The sequence below is a fragment of the Oreochromis aureus genome, linkage group 20 (assembly GCF_013358895.1).
Source record: "Oreochromis aureus strain Israel breed Guangdong linkage group 20, ZZ_aureus, whole genome shotgun sequence".
Lineage (NCBI taxonomy): Eukaryota > Metazoa > Chordata > Actinopteri > Cichliformes > Cichlidae > Oreochromis > Oreochromis aureus.
The window spans coordinates 22,564,233-22,581,209 of NC_052961.1; the positions used below are offsets into that span (position 1 = coordinate 22,564,233).

Sequence of the window (16,977 nt, forward strand, 5' to 3'; positions counted from 1 at the left end):
ACTTTATATATAGAACACTAATTAAATATGTGTTTAAAAGCAGCTTTTACATGTAGTCACACTGCATTGGATTTAAATAATTAGCCTCAAAGTATAATATGTTTTAATAAACGTATACTCTTATCCTCTAGAAAGCCCTTTTTCTTTTTTTTTTAAGTGTTGTGTGCCCCCCCCTTTGCTCATTTGAATAGAGGCAGTGGAGGCTCCACCCAAGAGAGTTGAAAGGCTAGAAGACCACAAAGATGGAAAGGCCAGCCCACTGAGGGAGGGAGAAAAAAAACTGCTCCGGTTCCTCTGCCATAATTTCCTATCAGCCTATTCAGACAACATCACCAACAGCTTTGTCTGTGTGTGTGTATGTGTACGGGAGCAAAGCAAGAGAGGGAGGCAGCGCACGAGCGGCAGAGAGAGAGCGCCACAGAGAGAGAGAGAGACAGAGCAGGGAAGGGGGAGGCTCCATATTCTTTCACCTAACCCCCCCACCACCGTCAAACCACAGGAAGGAGGGGCCAGACCCTAAGCTGCCAATCAAATCCGCTCGTGGCAGCCGGCATTATCTCAGCAACAAACTATTGACAGATTACATGTCAAGGAGTTTAGTGCTTGATTGAAGGAAGCCTCTTTTTTTTTTTTTTTTAAATCTAGTTACTTTTCCGCTGTATTCCCCCCCTCCACCAACCAACATTCGAATGACTTTCTAACAGAGTTGAGTAATATTATGAAAGTTACATGTCTGAGAGGATTTAACTTCGACTTCCCTGAATATGGTGAGTACTCTTCTTCTTTTCTGTCTTTGTCAGATGTGTTTTATTAGCTGACAGTTTAAGGTGTGCCTTTATCTCTGACTAAATATACAGAGAGGGGAAGTTGTTCATGATTAAACTATGTGCCAGCTCGTACGTATACCCAAGTGTTGCGACACCATTATTTATAGCTCTTTGACAGTGCCCAAAGGTGACTGCAGTATCAAATATGATTGCCTGTTTCCTCAGCACACGCTTCATGACACTGTGTTACATTCAGTACACATGTGAGGAAAGTTCACACAGCAAGTTTCATTTTCTCTTGACAGAGTACGTTTCTCTTCTAGAGAGCAGCACAACTCCCTGTCAGCCTGTTTTTTCTTCTTCTTCTCTTGCTTATTAGTTCTTTCTTTCAGCTATACTTTTTTTCTTTTTTTGATAAGCCACAGTTTGAGTCTGTAGAAATAAAGATATTGGTTTGGCACACACGCAGGAGCTGGCAATGCCATTAGGGTAACCTGAATGGCCTAAGGGTTTGTTGCTAAGGGGACAAAGCAAACAAACTGTTGTGTTGCTTATGTTGTCCACATGTAAAGGGAACAGGAGCAGTGTTAACACCTTGCCAGGTACTTCTAAATAGTGTACATACAGTGCACGGGCTATTTTCATGCATTAAACAGAGAAATTAAATGCATTAGAGGTGAGGTAAAACTGTAACCAAACGATCAATTCGTTTGAGTGATTTAATACGATGATTCTGATTCATCTCCCTTTCTATACACATACACACACCTGTGAGGCAGGTTTTTTTTATAAAAACCTGTAGCTGCCAGGTTAACATCAGTGATTCTGCGCGTACTTTTAGAAAGATAAACTTGTCCTGTTGTAACTGGATTATACGTGTAAGCGTCACTCTCCTCACCACTTATAAGAAGGGGTTTTTTTAGTGGGATTTAAAAGAAGTCACATTTTATGGTCACATTTAGTTCTTTCTGTTTTGCGCGTGCAGTGTGTTCTCGTGTGTTTTCCATTCGCTTGCACACCAAGTGGTGTCTTCCTTTCATTGTGTGTGTGTGTGTGTGTGTGTGTGTGTGTGTGTGTGTGCGTGTGTGTGTGTGTGTAATAATACTCTCAGTATATTTCATTATTACCACATATAAATGTTACTGCTCGGTAACTGTACAGCAAGTTCTTATAAACTCAATCGGTCCTCTTTGATCAGTCTTATCTACCCTATTTTTGAAACACCTTATTTTAAACTCACACAGTGTGAAAATATTTAGCAGACGTTGTGGTATTTTTTTTGAGTAGGGTATTTTTAAACTGATGTCAGTGTTGTAAATTACAGAAAGGTTACCATGAAAATATATTTATTCTTTTTTTGTCTTTTTTAAAATATTCCCTGAAAAAAAAAAAAAAACTACGCAAGTCATATTTCGAGCGAGCTTTGCACGAGGCTGTTATTTTTAATATGTTTGTCAGTTATGTCTGTTTTTATTTTCATCCTCTTCTTTTTTTTTTTCTTTTCTCCTTTTTTCACGGCGCTGCGTTGCACTTCAGACACTTTTGGCACGACATCGGCTTTGACTTGTGCATCGCAGGATTAATGTAAATTAAAGATGTTTTTTGCCTTATCAAATAAAACGCTGACAGACTGTATAGTAGACCACTGTGACCACAGGGTTTCACAAACACTCAGGAGAGGCAGACGCGAGAGCTCGGTTATTATGTCTGGTTATTTAAGGTGTCCTGCATTATCGTTTGAAATAACAACAAACAAGTTCAACTGTTATTGTGACACACCCTAATTTCAAACTTTTCGTCAGCTTGGAAAATGTTTTTCTCCCCTCTTATGAGTCATAATGTTGATTGCCTTCTCCCTCACTGAGTCGTCTCATTAACCCTTTGTGGCCCTCTCCATCGTTTACGGCCCTCCACAAAACTAGGATGAAATGAGGGAGAAAAAACAAGCCCAGGTCTGAAGGCCTTCAATAACCTTTTATCACAATTTAGCAATAACCCGAATCAATTTGATGTCTTAAGCAATAAAATATGCTGTTGCACTCCTATTTCTGCAGCTCCTTGGATGACAGTAAATTTACATTTTTTAATTAAACTAGCTGGAATTTTTATTAGGGGGCCGGGCTATGCTAATGGAAATGTTGTGTACAGCAGATTAACAGAGTTTTGAAATAAATTTAACAGGGAGACGTTTGGAGGGAAAAAATGCGAGTCATTGTCTTTAACCTCTTTCGTGCCGATTTCTCCTGGGGGATCCTTGTATTCTAAGGAGCCTTGTCAGGGAAGAGTGCTTCTCAGCAACGAGGTGATTAGTATCGCCTTGTCAACCGAGGAAAAACACTCGCATTCTCCACATTTATTTATTTAATAAATGTTTAAAATTATACCAAAATGTGAGATTTTTCTTATCATTCACTTATGTTATTTGAATGAAAGGAGACCTCACTCTCTGCTACTGAATTTAGAAATAGATGTGTGTTGTTGAGGGTTTTTTTAAACGGCATCTGTTTTGTTTTCTTCTCAGTGTTAAAAATGAACATATTTTATTTTAGCATTTTAATGTATATTTAAAAAAAACTTTAAAACAACCAACCCCTTTTATTTTTCCTTACCCTTTAATTCTTTTTAGATCTTCAAATTCATTTTCCCTATTTTGCAAAGTGTCACATGCGGTAGTTAATGGCAGCGTATAGTGTTTGTGTAGTTTTATGGTCCGCTCTCGGTATTTGATTGATGTTATGCGAGGCTGTGTGCGTTATCCCTGGTTTTAGCAGAGTGGCAGGGGTAGAGAAGGGGGGACACAGACAGCAGACAAGGGCAGGGAGGTGTGTGTGTGTGTGTGTGCGCTGGTGTCTGTGCACGTGTATGTGTGTGTGTAAGGGTGGGGGGGGTGAAGAAAAAGAGAGGGACAGCTGAGTCCTGATTGAGCCTGTGCCCAGTCACCAGACACAAACCACCCAACACCATAATTACCTTAACCCCCATCTTTTAATACACAAATCACACCAACTGGCCTTTTTTTTTTTTTTTTTTTTTTCTTGCCTTCACCGACAGGAAGAGGAAACATCAGAGATCAAATGATCAAATAAACTCCAGATGCACGTGGGCTGCTATGCATCTTGCCGCAGTAGCCAAAGTGTTCAGGGCTACTTGATATGGGCCAGGAGTAAGGCAAGTGGCATCACCACCCCCTTTCTTCACTCCTGTGCACTCATGCAGTGGCCAGCACCTAATTAAAACCTCAAAGCTCCCCGTCACCAATCTGGAGTAATGGCCTAATTAATACTTGGTGAAGAAATATTCCAGAATGATAAACAGGTTGCACCTTGGGTCTTCATTGCCTTTATTATCTAAAACATAACTTGCTAAGTTTTTATTGTCACGGATATTGCGTGTTTGTGAAGCTGCTGTACTCAGAATAGGAGTAGTGGAAATGCTGAAATATCCTTCGTAATTATGTTCCCTCAAAATGGAAGGCAGTCACTTATAAATTATACTGTGAATTAGAAAAGCACATAAAAGAAAAAAAAAATTGTTTTTAATATTTCCCCCCACACACACATTTTTATCATCATAACCAGCAGAAAATAAATCTTTTCTTTTTGTCTCTCAGCTGAATGTGCCGTGTCATGTATTCTGGTGCGCAGCAGAGTCAGGAGAGATGCATCCAGTAACTTTTTTTTCCCCCCTAATCTTACATATGAAATTATAATTTCATGCAAAGTGAGGGAGTAGAATAATCTCTGCTTGTTGATATGCTATATAAGAGGGGAAAACGGGGAAAATGAAGAGGTAATTAGCAGAGTGCAAGACTTTGGCGCATTTGTCTGAAAGCATGGTCTCCAATGGCCATGAATGAATTTGCATGCTTCGCTTATCGAAGCGCACTTATTAGGCCAGCTGAAAGAGAGATTAAGCCGGCACAAAATGTGGTGACTAATCCTTTTAAATGTGGCAGGGGGTCTTTAAGGTGTGAAGCAGGCCGTACGTAGGTTAGTGGGCATGGAATGTGGCGGACCGCAACTTCCAGCTGAATGTGTGTGAAAGCAGACAGCAAACATGGGGTTAACTATCTAATGACAAGGACAGTGATTGACATGGATAATAGATTAATTGTCTATCTCCTGACCCTCTTATCTCTGGAATAAATACAGCAGGTGGGGTCAGACTGGTTTGAGATAGTAAAGGAAATACTTTGCGTAGGCCAGTATCAATTGTTTTCCTTTACATATATGTATATTTACCACTGAGTGCAATTGTTGGCAAGTTTAGTCAGTCATACATGTATGGAAAAGAAAAGCAAAGTATAAAGAATAGTAGGTGTTGAAACAAATTGGTCTTCACACCTTGCTGCTGCTTTTTAGTGTTGAGCTTATCTCTCAGTTCTCTCAGTTTCAGTTTTCTGTCACCTTTCTCTTGACAGGAATTCTGGGCCTGCCGGGATATCTCTGATTTTATTTTTGATTGGAGGAAAAGAAAAGAAAAAAACAAACATAACAGGAACAAACATTGAACCTTTTTTTTTTCCTGTCACCTTCACTGCGAGCGACAAAATGTTTGCTCTGCCGGGTTACAGAGCCAATATTCCTGTCCTCAACCATAATTGACTGCAAACAGGAGCGTAGTGACGTTTAAACACTGCCCTGCTCTGTCTTTTGTGTCACCGACGCATCTTCCGCACGGTCCCCAACCCGGCACCCCTCGAATCCGGCTCCCCTTCTGCTGCGCGCGCACGCGCGCGCGCGTGTGTGTTTTCATGTGACATTCTATTCACTTGGGTCAGTAGCAAGCAGCACCAGCAATAATTACTGTCTGTACATGATAAATCTGAAGCCCAGCTGTTCATTTCTGTCACAACAGAAAGAGAGGGGGAAGAGAGAGGGGGAGAGGAGTTCAGGAGTATGCAGTTTGCCGGATTTCTTTCTTTCTTTTTTTTTTTTTTGCTGGGTAACTTGATAGGATTACATGATTCTAGAGTCCACACCTGTTAAGAGGCTGTTAGCAGAACAGTTGGCAGTCCCGTAGTCACAGCTTAGCCTTTTTTCTGTCCATTCTGTATCGCCTTCAGGGGATTTCACCCTGCATGTATGACGAGAGTGTGTTTCTCCAGGCTCCTGCCTCGGGGAGGAGCGAAGAGGGGAGAGCGCTCCTTGTGACACGCGAGCGGTGTATGTTTGATGTTAGAGTGCGTATCCTACGTTTGCGTGTGTGTGTGTGTGTGCGCGCGCGTGTGCGAGACCGGGTCGGCTGACATCTCTTTTTTCCCTCCCTCTCCGGAGAGATGTTGCCTGCCAGCAGTCGTGCTTCCCTCTCCAACCTCAGTCGCACCGGAGCCATCCGGGCAACAATGTATATACAAGTAACACGACAGCAAACAAAGAAAAGAATTCATTTTGGTTTGTTTCTCACAAGGGTGTGGGGGACAGGTGTTGGCGGAGTCGCAAAATGCCCAAATACAGGTTAAACCAGACAATTTAAATGATGATGGGTTAGGTTGAGACGTTTTGTACATATTTTAGGAGTGCCAAAGCCGTGCTGTCAATTAGAAATAGTTTTGGAAGGAGTGGAGAAATGAGTAATGCATAAAAATTGTTGCCTGTTTTCGCTTGTTCGGTTATTATTAAAGTGGGGAAACTGTCCGAAGCAGCACACTCGCGTATAGGGAATACAGTCAGAGGGAGAATTGTTGACAGTCATCAGACTTAGAAAATGACATTACAGTAGGGTGTTTGGTGCTTTGGTGCAACGTGTCTCACTGCCTTATTTGGCATTCAGCAGCTACCCAGCTCTTGGGCTTCGTCACTTTCTGTGGGCCCTCAGCACCTGTTCCCCCTATTGTACCGGAATTTTCTATATTTGGCCAGAAACTGGACTCTCTCAATTTGTGTGTAGATCACTGTCAGTCTGAGAGCAATAAACTCCATAATCTTCAAGGTTGTTTTCTTGTTTTCTTCTGCCGTTTCTCAGTTTTGCTTTGCTTTGTTTTTTTCAGACGACAATAGAAGAAAACATCATTCAACTCGGGAGGACTGCGAAGCGTTTCTCACCAGGGCTTTTAAATGTCATGCTGTCCCCTTGCATGTTATTGACACGTTGCGCTGCCAAAAGTGCAAATTATCTAGCCTCTCGAGCGCAGGAGAAATAAAAAAAGAGCAAAGTTAATAGATATCTCGGGCTAACTTTTAATTGTTCTGATATGTAATCGCTAAATGACAATAAAAAAAAGGAGCAGGGCCACGTTAAAAGCTTTATCTCTCCTGCTCTGTGCCCAAAGTGTCATGTCCATAACAGCACCACCTGATCTACAGAGTAAAATAACCGCTAAGGCTTATTGTTTGGACAATATTGGAGCCCCCCCGCCCCCCCGCCTCCCTCCCTCTTCAACACTCACCCCACCCACCCCCGCTCCCCCCGCTGCTCCTCTCCCCTCTCCCTTGATTCATTTCACCCACTGTCCTCGGCTGCTGGAAAATGGCGTTAATTTTTTTATTACCTGTTTGACTCTCCAGCCTTATTACTGTAGCCCCTTAATGTTCTCTGTAACCGTGGAAACCAGATGAATAAATGTCCGCCAAAGAAAATGAGATGATTAAACAGGTCACCCTTGCAAAACAAATTCGCTTGGTCGAGCGCAATTTGTGTACCAAGCGGCTGTCTTAACAGTTTGCTAACAAGGGGATTGTTTGCCAGACTAACTGACAGAGAAGGGAGGGGCGAGGGGGGGATGAAGATATCGGGGGAAAAGGGTATGATTGAAGAGATAATATTTTAGATCACTGTGTTATTTTGTCTCATCTCTTTATTTTTCATCAGAGTGAGAAGTCTGCAAAACGGGTGAAGTTTAACCTTCCTTTGCCGTGTATTACTTCAATATTAGAGAGACAGTCAGACGCCGCAGAAACGACTGTTTTTTTTCCGGCTCTGCTGTATATTTAACCAGCATTTACAAGTAAGTCTAAAGCAGCCATCCATATTATTGTCAGAGGCATTTGGTCTGTGATCATCCGCAAGTGCACCAGCAAATAGAATTCCCCTCATTTATGTGGCAACCAATCATTACTGCTAATTGTCCTTGAGGCCATCTGTATAGAATGGCTCGTCCTCAATTGGTGTTGGAATGGTACTGGTCATGGATTTACTAGTCCAATAATGATACTTAACTCCTCCATAGTCAGCGCAACCGAGTCGCAACTGCAGTAATAAACATGAAGGAGGTTTTCTTCTCAAATTAAACAGTAGCCCGAACAGCATCCTGGTACAAAGTGTTACTTAGTTTCTTTCCCATGATGCTCCCGCCCTTCCCTTCCCTTGTCCAAGTGTAATGTTCTCATATAACTTGTTTTAAGCAAAGCTCCCTGACAGCCATATGAAACGTCTGGTGTTTTCATCTGGGAAAATAAGAGAGTAGGTCGGGCAGATTTAGCCATGTAAGGATAGGGCAAACATGCAGACTTGGATTAGAATCAGGCCTGCGTTGCCATTCTGACCACAAATCATAAATGTCGGAGACATGGCGGTGGTGTTGTTTATGGAAGGATGCCACGCTGCGCCACTCAAGGGTGTTGCCTGTTTGCATTGATGCACCACCACCACTTACCGCCTCTCGCTTTAAAACAACTTCCGCGTCCCACTCAGCCCAGCCATTTTGTCCCGTTACCAAAGCAGATCCCGACTGTTCGCCGCAGCTTTAGCCTCAAGTTTAAGCGAAGGAGGGGTTGTTGCTCAAAGCGGGACTGTGGCTTCTCTAAGTCGTTTGTGGGACAGAAGATGGCGAGCTAGAAGTTTTTCCACTGACTGAGGGGGTATTTCATCCCAATACGGGGACACTATAGCTCAAAACTGAAAAGCACTTATGCATTATTGATGTTTTAATTTGTGCAAATGCCCAAGTCTTTGTTAAGTGATTATAGTGCTAGGGAGATAACAGGGGAGCTGCTTCTCTATGAAACAAGAGCTCGCTCGCTGGCCGCACTGGGAAGCCATTGGACTAAATCTAACAAGTCCACGCTCCCACTCAGCGGAGGGAGAGAGAGCGAGGCGGGGGTTGGTGAGGGAGTGACAAGAGTTGACTCAAAAATATCAACGTGTCTAAGATAAGGAAAAATTCAGCCGTTGATCTTTTGTCCTTATTTCAGCTACACCTCTCCTGTTTATGATGTTGGGTTTATAGGTCTTTTACATCCCTTATCAAAAATTATTTGATGTAAATACAATGGAACTGACCTGAAAAAGCCCCATGTGTAAATAGTCCTCGTGGCACAGTAGAAACTGACCTTGGGAGAAGAATGCAAAGTTATAATGCTTGCAAAACAAGCCAATAAAATAATACCCCGCTGAAAGAGGGGGAGTTTGGGTAAATATAAAAGAGGAGAGAAGCAATTTTCTTTTGCTGCAATGATTAACTCAGAACAAAGGTTATCAGGGATGACATTTTTTTAAACTCTGTAATTTATGTAATCACCTGCTACACTTACCTGCCAGATAATCAGTGATGGTAGGAAAGGTTGAAATTTTCCCTTTGAAACAAATGTGTGTATATATGCTGCAAGCTGAGCTAAAAGCATTTTTCCCCCCATATCCCTGTTGAGCCAGTCTCCAACTACATCTTAGCTCATTGTCACCAGCACATAGAAACCTATGTTTCCTCTATTGTGCCATTTGGTGTCTGTGATGCTTGTCCAAACTCAGCCTCAGCCTGGCTGCTCCCACACCTGCAGCTGTTCACACAGCTTGCCTTCCTCCAGCACCTAATGCATGTATAACCTGTAAATTATGCTGTATTCATTTAGCTCAGACTGCATTAATATGGGCTCTATGAATGTCAACCCATGAGATAAGTGTCTTACTTTTGGCTTTGGTTTCTGTATTAGTCATTCTCTTTTGTTCTCTGGCTTTATTCTTGCTTTATTCTTTTGGAAAATCTGCTTGAGTGTGTGGAACCAGGCTTTGCCTTCTGCTTTGAGGTCCCTGGTGGAGGTAAAGCACAAGAGCACGCGTGTGCACACGGGCACACACACACATACACCCGTACACAGTAGGCTCTCAGGCTTCCCCAAGCATTTACTGCTTTATTAAGCTGTCTCATGAACCCACTACCAGAACATGAGAATACAGGAAAAAAAAAAAGAAAAGCCCATATTACTTAGATGATTTGATGTCATTTGTGGACTACAAAACACTAGGCTTTATTGTGTGTGCAGGGAGAAAGAGCGGGAGCAGGGAAAAAAGAAGTTGGCTTAGAAATTCAGAATTTCAATTAGGGTACGTAATCTGAACCTGCCGGCTTTGATAGAGGCTTTTTTTTTTTTTTTTTTTTACTAAGAATACAGCAGCACTTGTAAAACATTAATTAAGCAGGCTTGTTTTTTTTAAAGCATGGAGTAAAGTGTGCTTTATGCAGTCCTTTTCACTGAACAAAAGGCAGTTACCTCACACAGAGGCCCGCTTCACCCAAAACCATTTGGAAAAAAGGGCAATTTGAATTGAAGAAAAACACAAAAGACAAAAAAGACAAGCCACTGAGAGTAATGTTCTGAAAGAGATGATATCATATGAGAGCGCGCAGGCTTTTGCTGAAGAATAGAAATGTATCCCTGCCTCAGTGAAACCTAAGCTTGGTACAGGAAAACGAGCCCCTATTTTAATGACTTTCTACCTGACAGATGACTTTAGACTGCCTTTTGGATCACATTGCTCTGACTTTGTCTCTTACATCACCAAATCATTGATTATTAATAGTTTATATGAATTGTTAATTTGTGGTAATGTGAGGTTTTTTTTCTTTTTCTTTTGACGACCGCCTTCTAAATGTAAAGAACCAAAATAGTGTCAAACATACATATATATATATATATTTACTTCATGGTGATGGTTTGTGGCAAAGCCATAGTGCTTCTATTTGTAGAGCATGAGCCCATTTGCAATTTCAACTTTTTTTCTGGTTACTGTGGCTATGTGGAAGTGAAAGCTGACATGAACGCTCTAAACAACACTGATTAGCATTAAAGAGGATTACAGTTCATTCACACGCTTTGGTTTTATTTTCCGTGAATGTATCAAGATAAAAAACAATGCTGTATATTCCCAATAGATCATTTACTAAGTCCTGGAGCAGATAATAACCAAGGTGATTCTTTTTTCCACCTATTATAAAAATATGGTTTTATGGTTTCTGCTTCTTGGAATTTATAATAATAAAAAGAAAAAGCAGCAGAAAAGGATAAAGTCCCTGTCCCACGTTTGCACATGGTGCTGTATATGCATTATCCACAGACTATTGTAAATCCTCTTGCAGAGGGTGATGAGTACACATACAGATGATACATTAAAACTGCCATAACTCGCACACCCAGCAAAGCTAAAAATCAATTGGAATGGATAGTTAAGCTGGCCCCTAAAAATCAATGAGCAATTCATGTCCTTGATCACAGAGTGTCATTCCTCTCAATGTTAGAGGCCGATGAGGGCTGAACATACACACAAGTACCACAAGTACTGACATTCAGCACAGATAGGCAGAAAACATGCACACACATTCTGTGTACTGATACAATGAAGTTTACAGTAAATTAAATGCACCCTTCAAGGACACGATCATTTTAATGTACTTTTTAAAACCAGGTTCCAAATGCGCTCACTGTAAGACAGTGTCGTCCGTTTGAATGTTTAGGCAAACGTGACTTAGTTTTGCAACTTTTTCAAACATATACTGTGATGGCGTTAAATGAGGTTTGGGCCACATATCGAAAATAGCAGGGAGTCAAATATCAAAGCTCATCTTGTTGTTTTTAACCATGCAAAATGTTGCAATCCAACGACATTGTACACCAAGCCTGGAAAATAGAGATGACCTTATAGCCATTACATGGTGGGGGCAGAGACGCACTCACAAACACACACACACACACACACGCACAGTCACAGTCACCGGCTTCCATGTAGGAAGAGTAGAGAGGCGATAAGGTTAGCCAAATGAAGAGGATGAAAATTCTGTTTCAAAATAGCAATTTTGCCCTTATTAATGCCATTAGTGTAACAGTCATAATGGATCAAATCAACGGATGACCGAAACAACTCCCCTGTCTCTTTGCTATGACGGGATCACGTCGAGAACAATTTAGGCATTTTGTGTTGATGAGTGAAGTTTCGAGTGCTGTAGCGTCCTGCAAACCTCCCCTGAATTATGCCCATAGTTGCCCGCTTTATCCGTTTCTCCTTGTATGTCTTCCCCTTACGTCCTTTCATTTTTTTTCTCAGCTCTTTGCGTTCGTTTTGTTTCCCAGTTTTCATTTCTTTAAACATCCGGTTGTTCTTCTCAGCTTTTAATTTGGGCCACATATCAGTAGAAGTGACCCCTTTGTTGGGAACTACTGTATTTTTAACCCTGATTTAGAGAATGACGCTGTGACAGTCATTTTTGCTCCTGGGCCATTTGCTGCTTTGAGGCCTCTCTTGTCACTCACACTTTGTATCCCTTCGTTACCAATTATAGCCACACTGACCAATTCAGAGGAACGCCACAATAGAAGCTGTCTCAGTGCAACACTGTATGTTCAGCTCGGAGTCTTAATTTCTTGTCTTTTTGGACCGTTTTCACTATCCCCTCCCACTGGCTGTGAGTTAGCAGTTGCTTGACCTTAACAGGTGGTCCTCTTTTTTACTCTGGTAACACTGAAAGCGTCATTCAGCCTCAGATTTGGGGGAGAGGGCCTTCGAAACAGTTGTCGCCTGTCAGGGGGAAGCAAAGAGTCATAAGAACCGGTGGAACAGTTGCTCGTCCCCTCGTCGAGGTGGGAAATTTTCCGGCAGCTGTCACTCGACCTCTTTACCTCGAGTTTTTTTAGGAGGGGTATTTTTTTTTCTCTCATTTCCAATAAAGCAGAAATGACTGTTTGTGGCAACTGCAGGGGGGAGGGCGGATTCCAGTGCTGTGTCCTGTCACTCAAAATCTCACTGGTGTGTGTCCTCCTCTACACGTTTCATCAGCCGCCAATCACGACACGCACGTGAGACGTGTCTTCGCTTATATGGTTGGACGGTTTCAGAGGCTCTCCTTTAATGTTGGGTATCATAAAACTCTTGGTGTTTGGCCACGTAAGGGAAGAAAATGATACGTTTATTTGCCTCTGTTTTCCTCTCTTCTCGACTGCACTATGCCTCTCTCTCCCTTTCCCTGTCTCCCTCGCTCCCCCCTTTCTCCGCCTCCCCCCTCAATCCATCTGCATCATGTCGATCTGTCAGACTGCCAGTGTCTGTTCCAATTAGATTCCACTTAATACACGTAACCTCGATTAACACGCAATCAAGCCCAGATAAATCACGTCCTTTAAGTCCCCCCTCTGCCTCTCCTGTGTTGCTTTGCATTACTCAGTTTTTCCCAACAAGCTTGCTTTGCCACAGTCGCCGGTCCCGATGTATAAAATCACACACTGACTGCACGAGCAGGTAACCTTACCAGATGTCTTCAGGGGTGACGCTCCACTTTAGAGACGAGTGATTTTTTTTTTTCTTTTTCTTGCGTCTCACATCTGCCGTTTTCAGTAATGTGGAGTTCCTCCTGCGTTTCCAGCAGACGCTTGTTGGTGCCCTTCTCACCCAGGAAGATGAAGGTGTCTTAATTACATCTTTGGTTAAAAAGCTACAGAAGACACCCTGGGCTTTCTCTACATTGTGGGAGGCTGTGTAGTCTATTGTCTCGGTGACCTTTTTAGCTAGCGGACAATTGGTTTGACTAGATTACAAATTAAGACACAGCACCAGGCACTTAGAAAGCAAGTCTGTTAGAGAGCAGTTCTGTTGCTGCTGGCCTGTGAAAGCCACCAGACCATACATTTTAAGAAGAAGCGGCCACAAAGTCAGGCATCGCGTGCGCATTGTTCCATATCTATAAAATATAAAGTTACATTCGCTTTAATGATGCCTGCAATGCCATTGTGAGTCTTTGCCAGTGGCAGAAAGCGGGCAAAAACACACAAAAGTACTACAGAGCTAAGGATTCATGGCTGATTATAATTCTTTTAACAAAGTTAATAATTTACACTGTTTATGCTAATAGGAGAAAAGAGGACTGTTGAATTACCAAACAGCAAAAACCACTAAAAATACAAACCAAATGAAAACAACCTGGGGCACTGAAAAAGCACACACAGCACTCTTGGGGTCTTCTTTTATTAATCGCAGCTAAAAGTGCTAACATTGACATGTTGAACAGATTAGCCTCTTTAATAACTGGGCGGGTCAACATGGCTACCACTGCTGATCCGCGAGGATATCCTGTTGGGAGGTAGATAGCCTGTGCTTTTCATATTCTGACCCTTGCCTCTGTGGGGTTAGCCGCTGTGCTAAATATACACTAAATTAGGAATAATAATAATAATAACTCCTCTTAATGCATGTGTAGTTTTTACATTTTTCCTCACATTTAAAAAAAAAAAAGGCAGGTTGAGGTATTATCATAATATCCGAGTACCTGATAAGAATTTTGTAGCTACGCTTTGTTTGAAAGTGGAATCTGTAGCAGTTAGACTTCTGGCTTTGCCTCATACAGCAGCAGCTTGTGTCATACAGGTTCAGGCTGCCGCTGTACAGCATTAATGGTTTTAAATATCTCAATGCTAGTTAGAGCTGACAAGGCCTGTCGGTGTGCCATGTGTAAACAGGGCTTGGATTTAAAATAAATTAAGCTATGAGAAAGGCTCACGTTGATCCATTTCTTATCTCCTCCGCTACCTTGCCAGCCCTAAGCCATTACGAGATGTGTGGACAAGTTAAGGGAGCAGCAGTACTCATTCATGCAGTTTCTAGCGTGGTACTGTTACATATTACTAACAAGCAATGCATACATGTAGCCACGCACTTGGAGCTTCCTTGAAATTGTTGTTCTCTGTAGAAGCAGAAAAGAAAAAAGGAAAAAGTGGTGCATGTTTTATGTAATTAGTATTGGGTGCAAACAAATTGAATATTGAATGGATCTCTGATGGGCCCGTCCTGTCTTTTCTAAACTCTGTCCGCAGCCACAACAGTGTCGCCGCTGTCTCTTTAAAAGGGGGTGACAGTTTCGACTATAAGTTGAGCTATTTTCTCTTTCCCAGAGAAAAAAAAATGGGAATAACGCTGATGAGTTTTAACAGCTTCAGCCAGGCGATGGGCAAATATAATAAGTGTTTTCGTAGACGTCACCAGTGATTATCTCATCTGCGCATTTTGGGTGAATGTAGTGGATTTAGAGGCTCGTCTCCCATTGTGCTGACATCACCCTTTAACAAACCAAATTAAATCATGGCTAAAATCATTTGAAACTCTCCCAGAGTCTGTCTCTGTCTGGGAAACTTGTAAAGGGAGCACTGTGTGCATGTGTATGTGTGGGTTTAGTCTCGGGGGATAATGGGGGGGTGTACTGTGGAAATGGGGGCAAATTTACCCGCACGCTGAATAATGGGATAAGAGGAGCTAATATTTAACAAATTCTTCAGAGAATTCAAAGGACGGCCTTTGTGGCGCGGTAACGTGCGCTCGGTGTTTCTTTGGAATCGTGTACTTTATTTTCTGTATTTGATGTATTATTTTATTTAAACTCTAATGGATGTTAAAAAAAAGCTTCAGACAGTTCTCAGTTAGGAAAATTGGAGAAGCCATGCAATACGCAGCCTGAAGTCACTTATGATATGGCTGTAATTGCATGGAAAATATGTTTTGATACAGATACCACTACACACACTATACACACAACAGGAAAGAGAAGACAAAATGAGACCTGTATATTTTATAAACAAATTCTGGTGGCGTGCCATCACAACAGGTGACATGCATACCTGTCTCTTACTGTAACAGCCATCATTAGATGGCCTCTTAAAAACCGATTAGATTGCACGGCAGTGCAAGTTGCATGCAGTCTGTTTGCAAAGAAACCACAGTACTTTTGCTGTTTAAAAAAAATGGAAATATAAAAATATATGGTGATGTCATTAGACATAAGATCACACAGGAACACACAGAGATTCGTCAGCTGTCCCGTCTCATCACTTGCATGCCATAGTCGGCCAAGTGTGACCTTGTTAAATGAAACAAAGGTAAAAGAGAGAGAGAGAGAAAGTGAGTAACAGGAGTCAGTGAAGAAGTGGTGGCAAAGCAGGGAGGTGCATGGAGGTGGTGGTCGTGTGTGTGTGTGTGTGTGTGTGTGTGTGTGTGTGTGTGTGTGTGTGTGTGTGTGTGTGTGTGTTGAGGCGGGGTGGAAGAAAGGCCTCAACTCAGCCAACCTAGCCTGATGTGACAGGATTAGCTAAGCCCCGGTGAACATGGATGGTACTTTGAGCCTGTGTGTGTGTATGTGTCGGTGTTTGCGTGCGGCAGGCAGGAAGTGTGCACAGCAGACTGGAAGCCCAGAACTGCTGCTTGCCACCAGCCGAGCCAAGACAAGACATGGGAGATCAACAGCGCGTCGGCCCATCACTGCCAGCAAGCCTTAGCCCCCATCACCCTCCCCTCCCACCAATGGTAGAGAGCCAGACCATAGAAGATGCAGCCAAAGGAGTCACAGATACACTGGGGGGGGAGACACAGTGGGGGACTAGTAGGCGGGCAGCTGGGGCTAAAGTGAATGTGAGTTGGAAAATGATCCTATTAAATTGAATTAAAGAGGCAGTCTTCATTTACCCCAAGAATGATGGATTTGGATAATTAACAGTGTTAATGGGTACTGGTAAAAGAGGGCAAGGGAAAACCGGTGGTTGCAGACACAGAGTAAAGAGGCCAGGTCAGACCTGCATTGTAGTCAGTCTGCGGGGCCATTATGGATGACACCCCTTCTTCTTCTCTTCTTTTGACTTGCTCCAGCCCATGGTTACTCGTTGGGAATTCTTTTAAGTTCTGAACAGTGTTTCCACACTCCTCATCACCTCTTTCACTTCAAGGTGTTCTCCACCCCCCCGCACATCTCTACCTTTGTAAAAGAAAACCATTCGTGAGATAATATGAGCACAGCAGATCAAACACTGTTGTATTGTGTGGTTTTTCACAGGGCACGGTCAGTAGCATGCACGCGAACAGAGGGGGGAAAAAGCAATAGGAAAGTGTCGCTGATGAGCATCTAGGTTCAGTGTCGATATATTTTGTGGTAGTGTACTGCAGCAGTGAGTGCATTACACCAGTTTAATGTCCTCATCTCAGGACCTAATTATGGCAGTAGTAGCGTGTGCGTGTGTGTATGTGTGTGCAC

General features: G+C 42.4%; 1 protein-coding gene across 4 annotated transcripts in view; it reads left to right on the forward strand.

Annotated features, from left to right (window-relative positions):
- Window positions 1-246: 246 nt before the first annotated feature.
- Window positions 247-16,977, forward strand: part of casz1 (castor zinc finger 1) — a 74,628-nt gene continuing 57,897 nt past the window's right edge. For 2 of the 4 annotated variants that reach the window (XM_039604600.1, XM_039604601.1), the window contains exon 1: window positions 247-767. In XM_039604600.1, coding sequence (XP_039460534.1) covers window positions 719-767 — 49 coding nt within the window. In that variant the 5' untranslated portion in view covers window positions 247-718. The remainder of the gene's footprint in view (window positions 768-16,977) is intronic. The other 2 variants (XM_039604602.1, XM_039604603.1) reach the window with 1 other exon arrangement.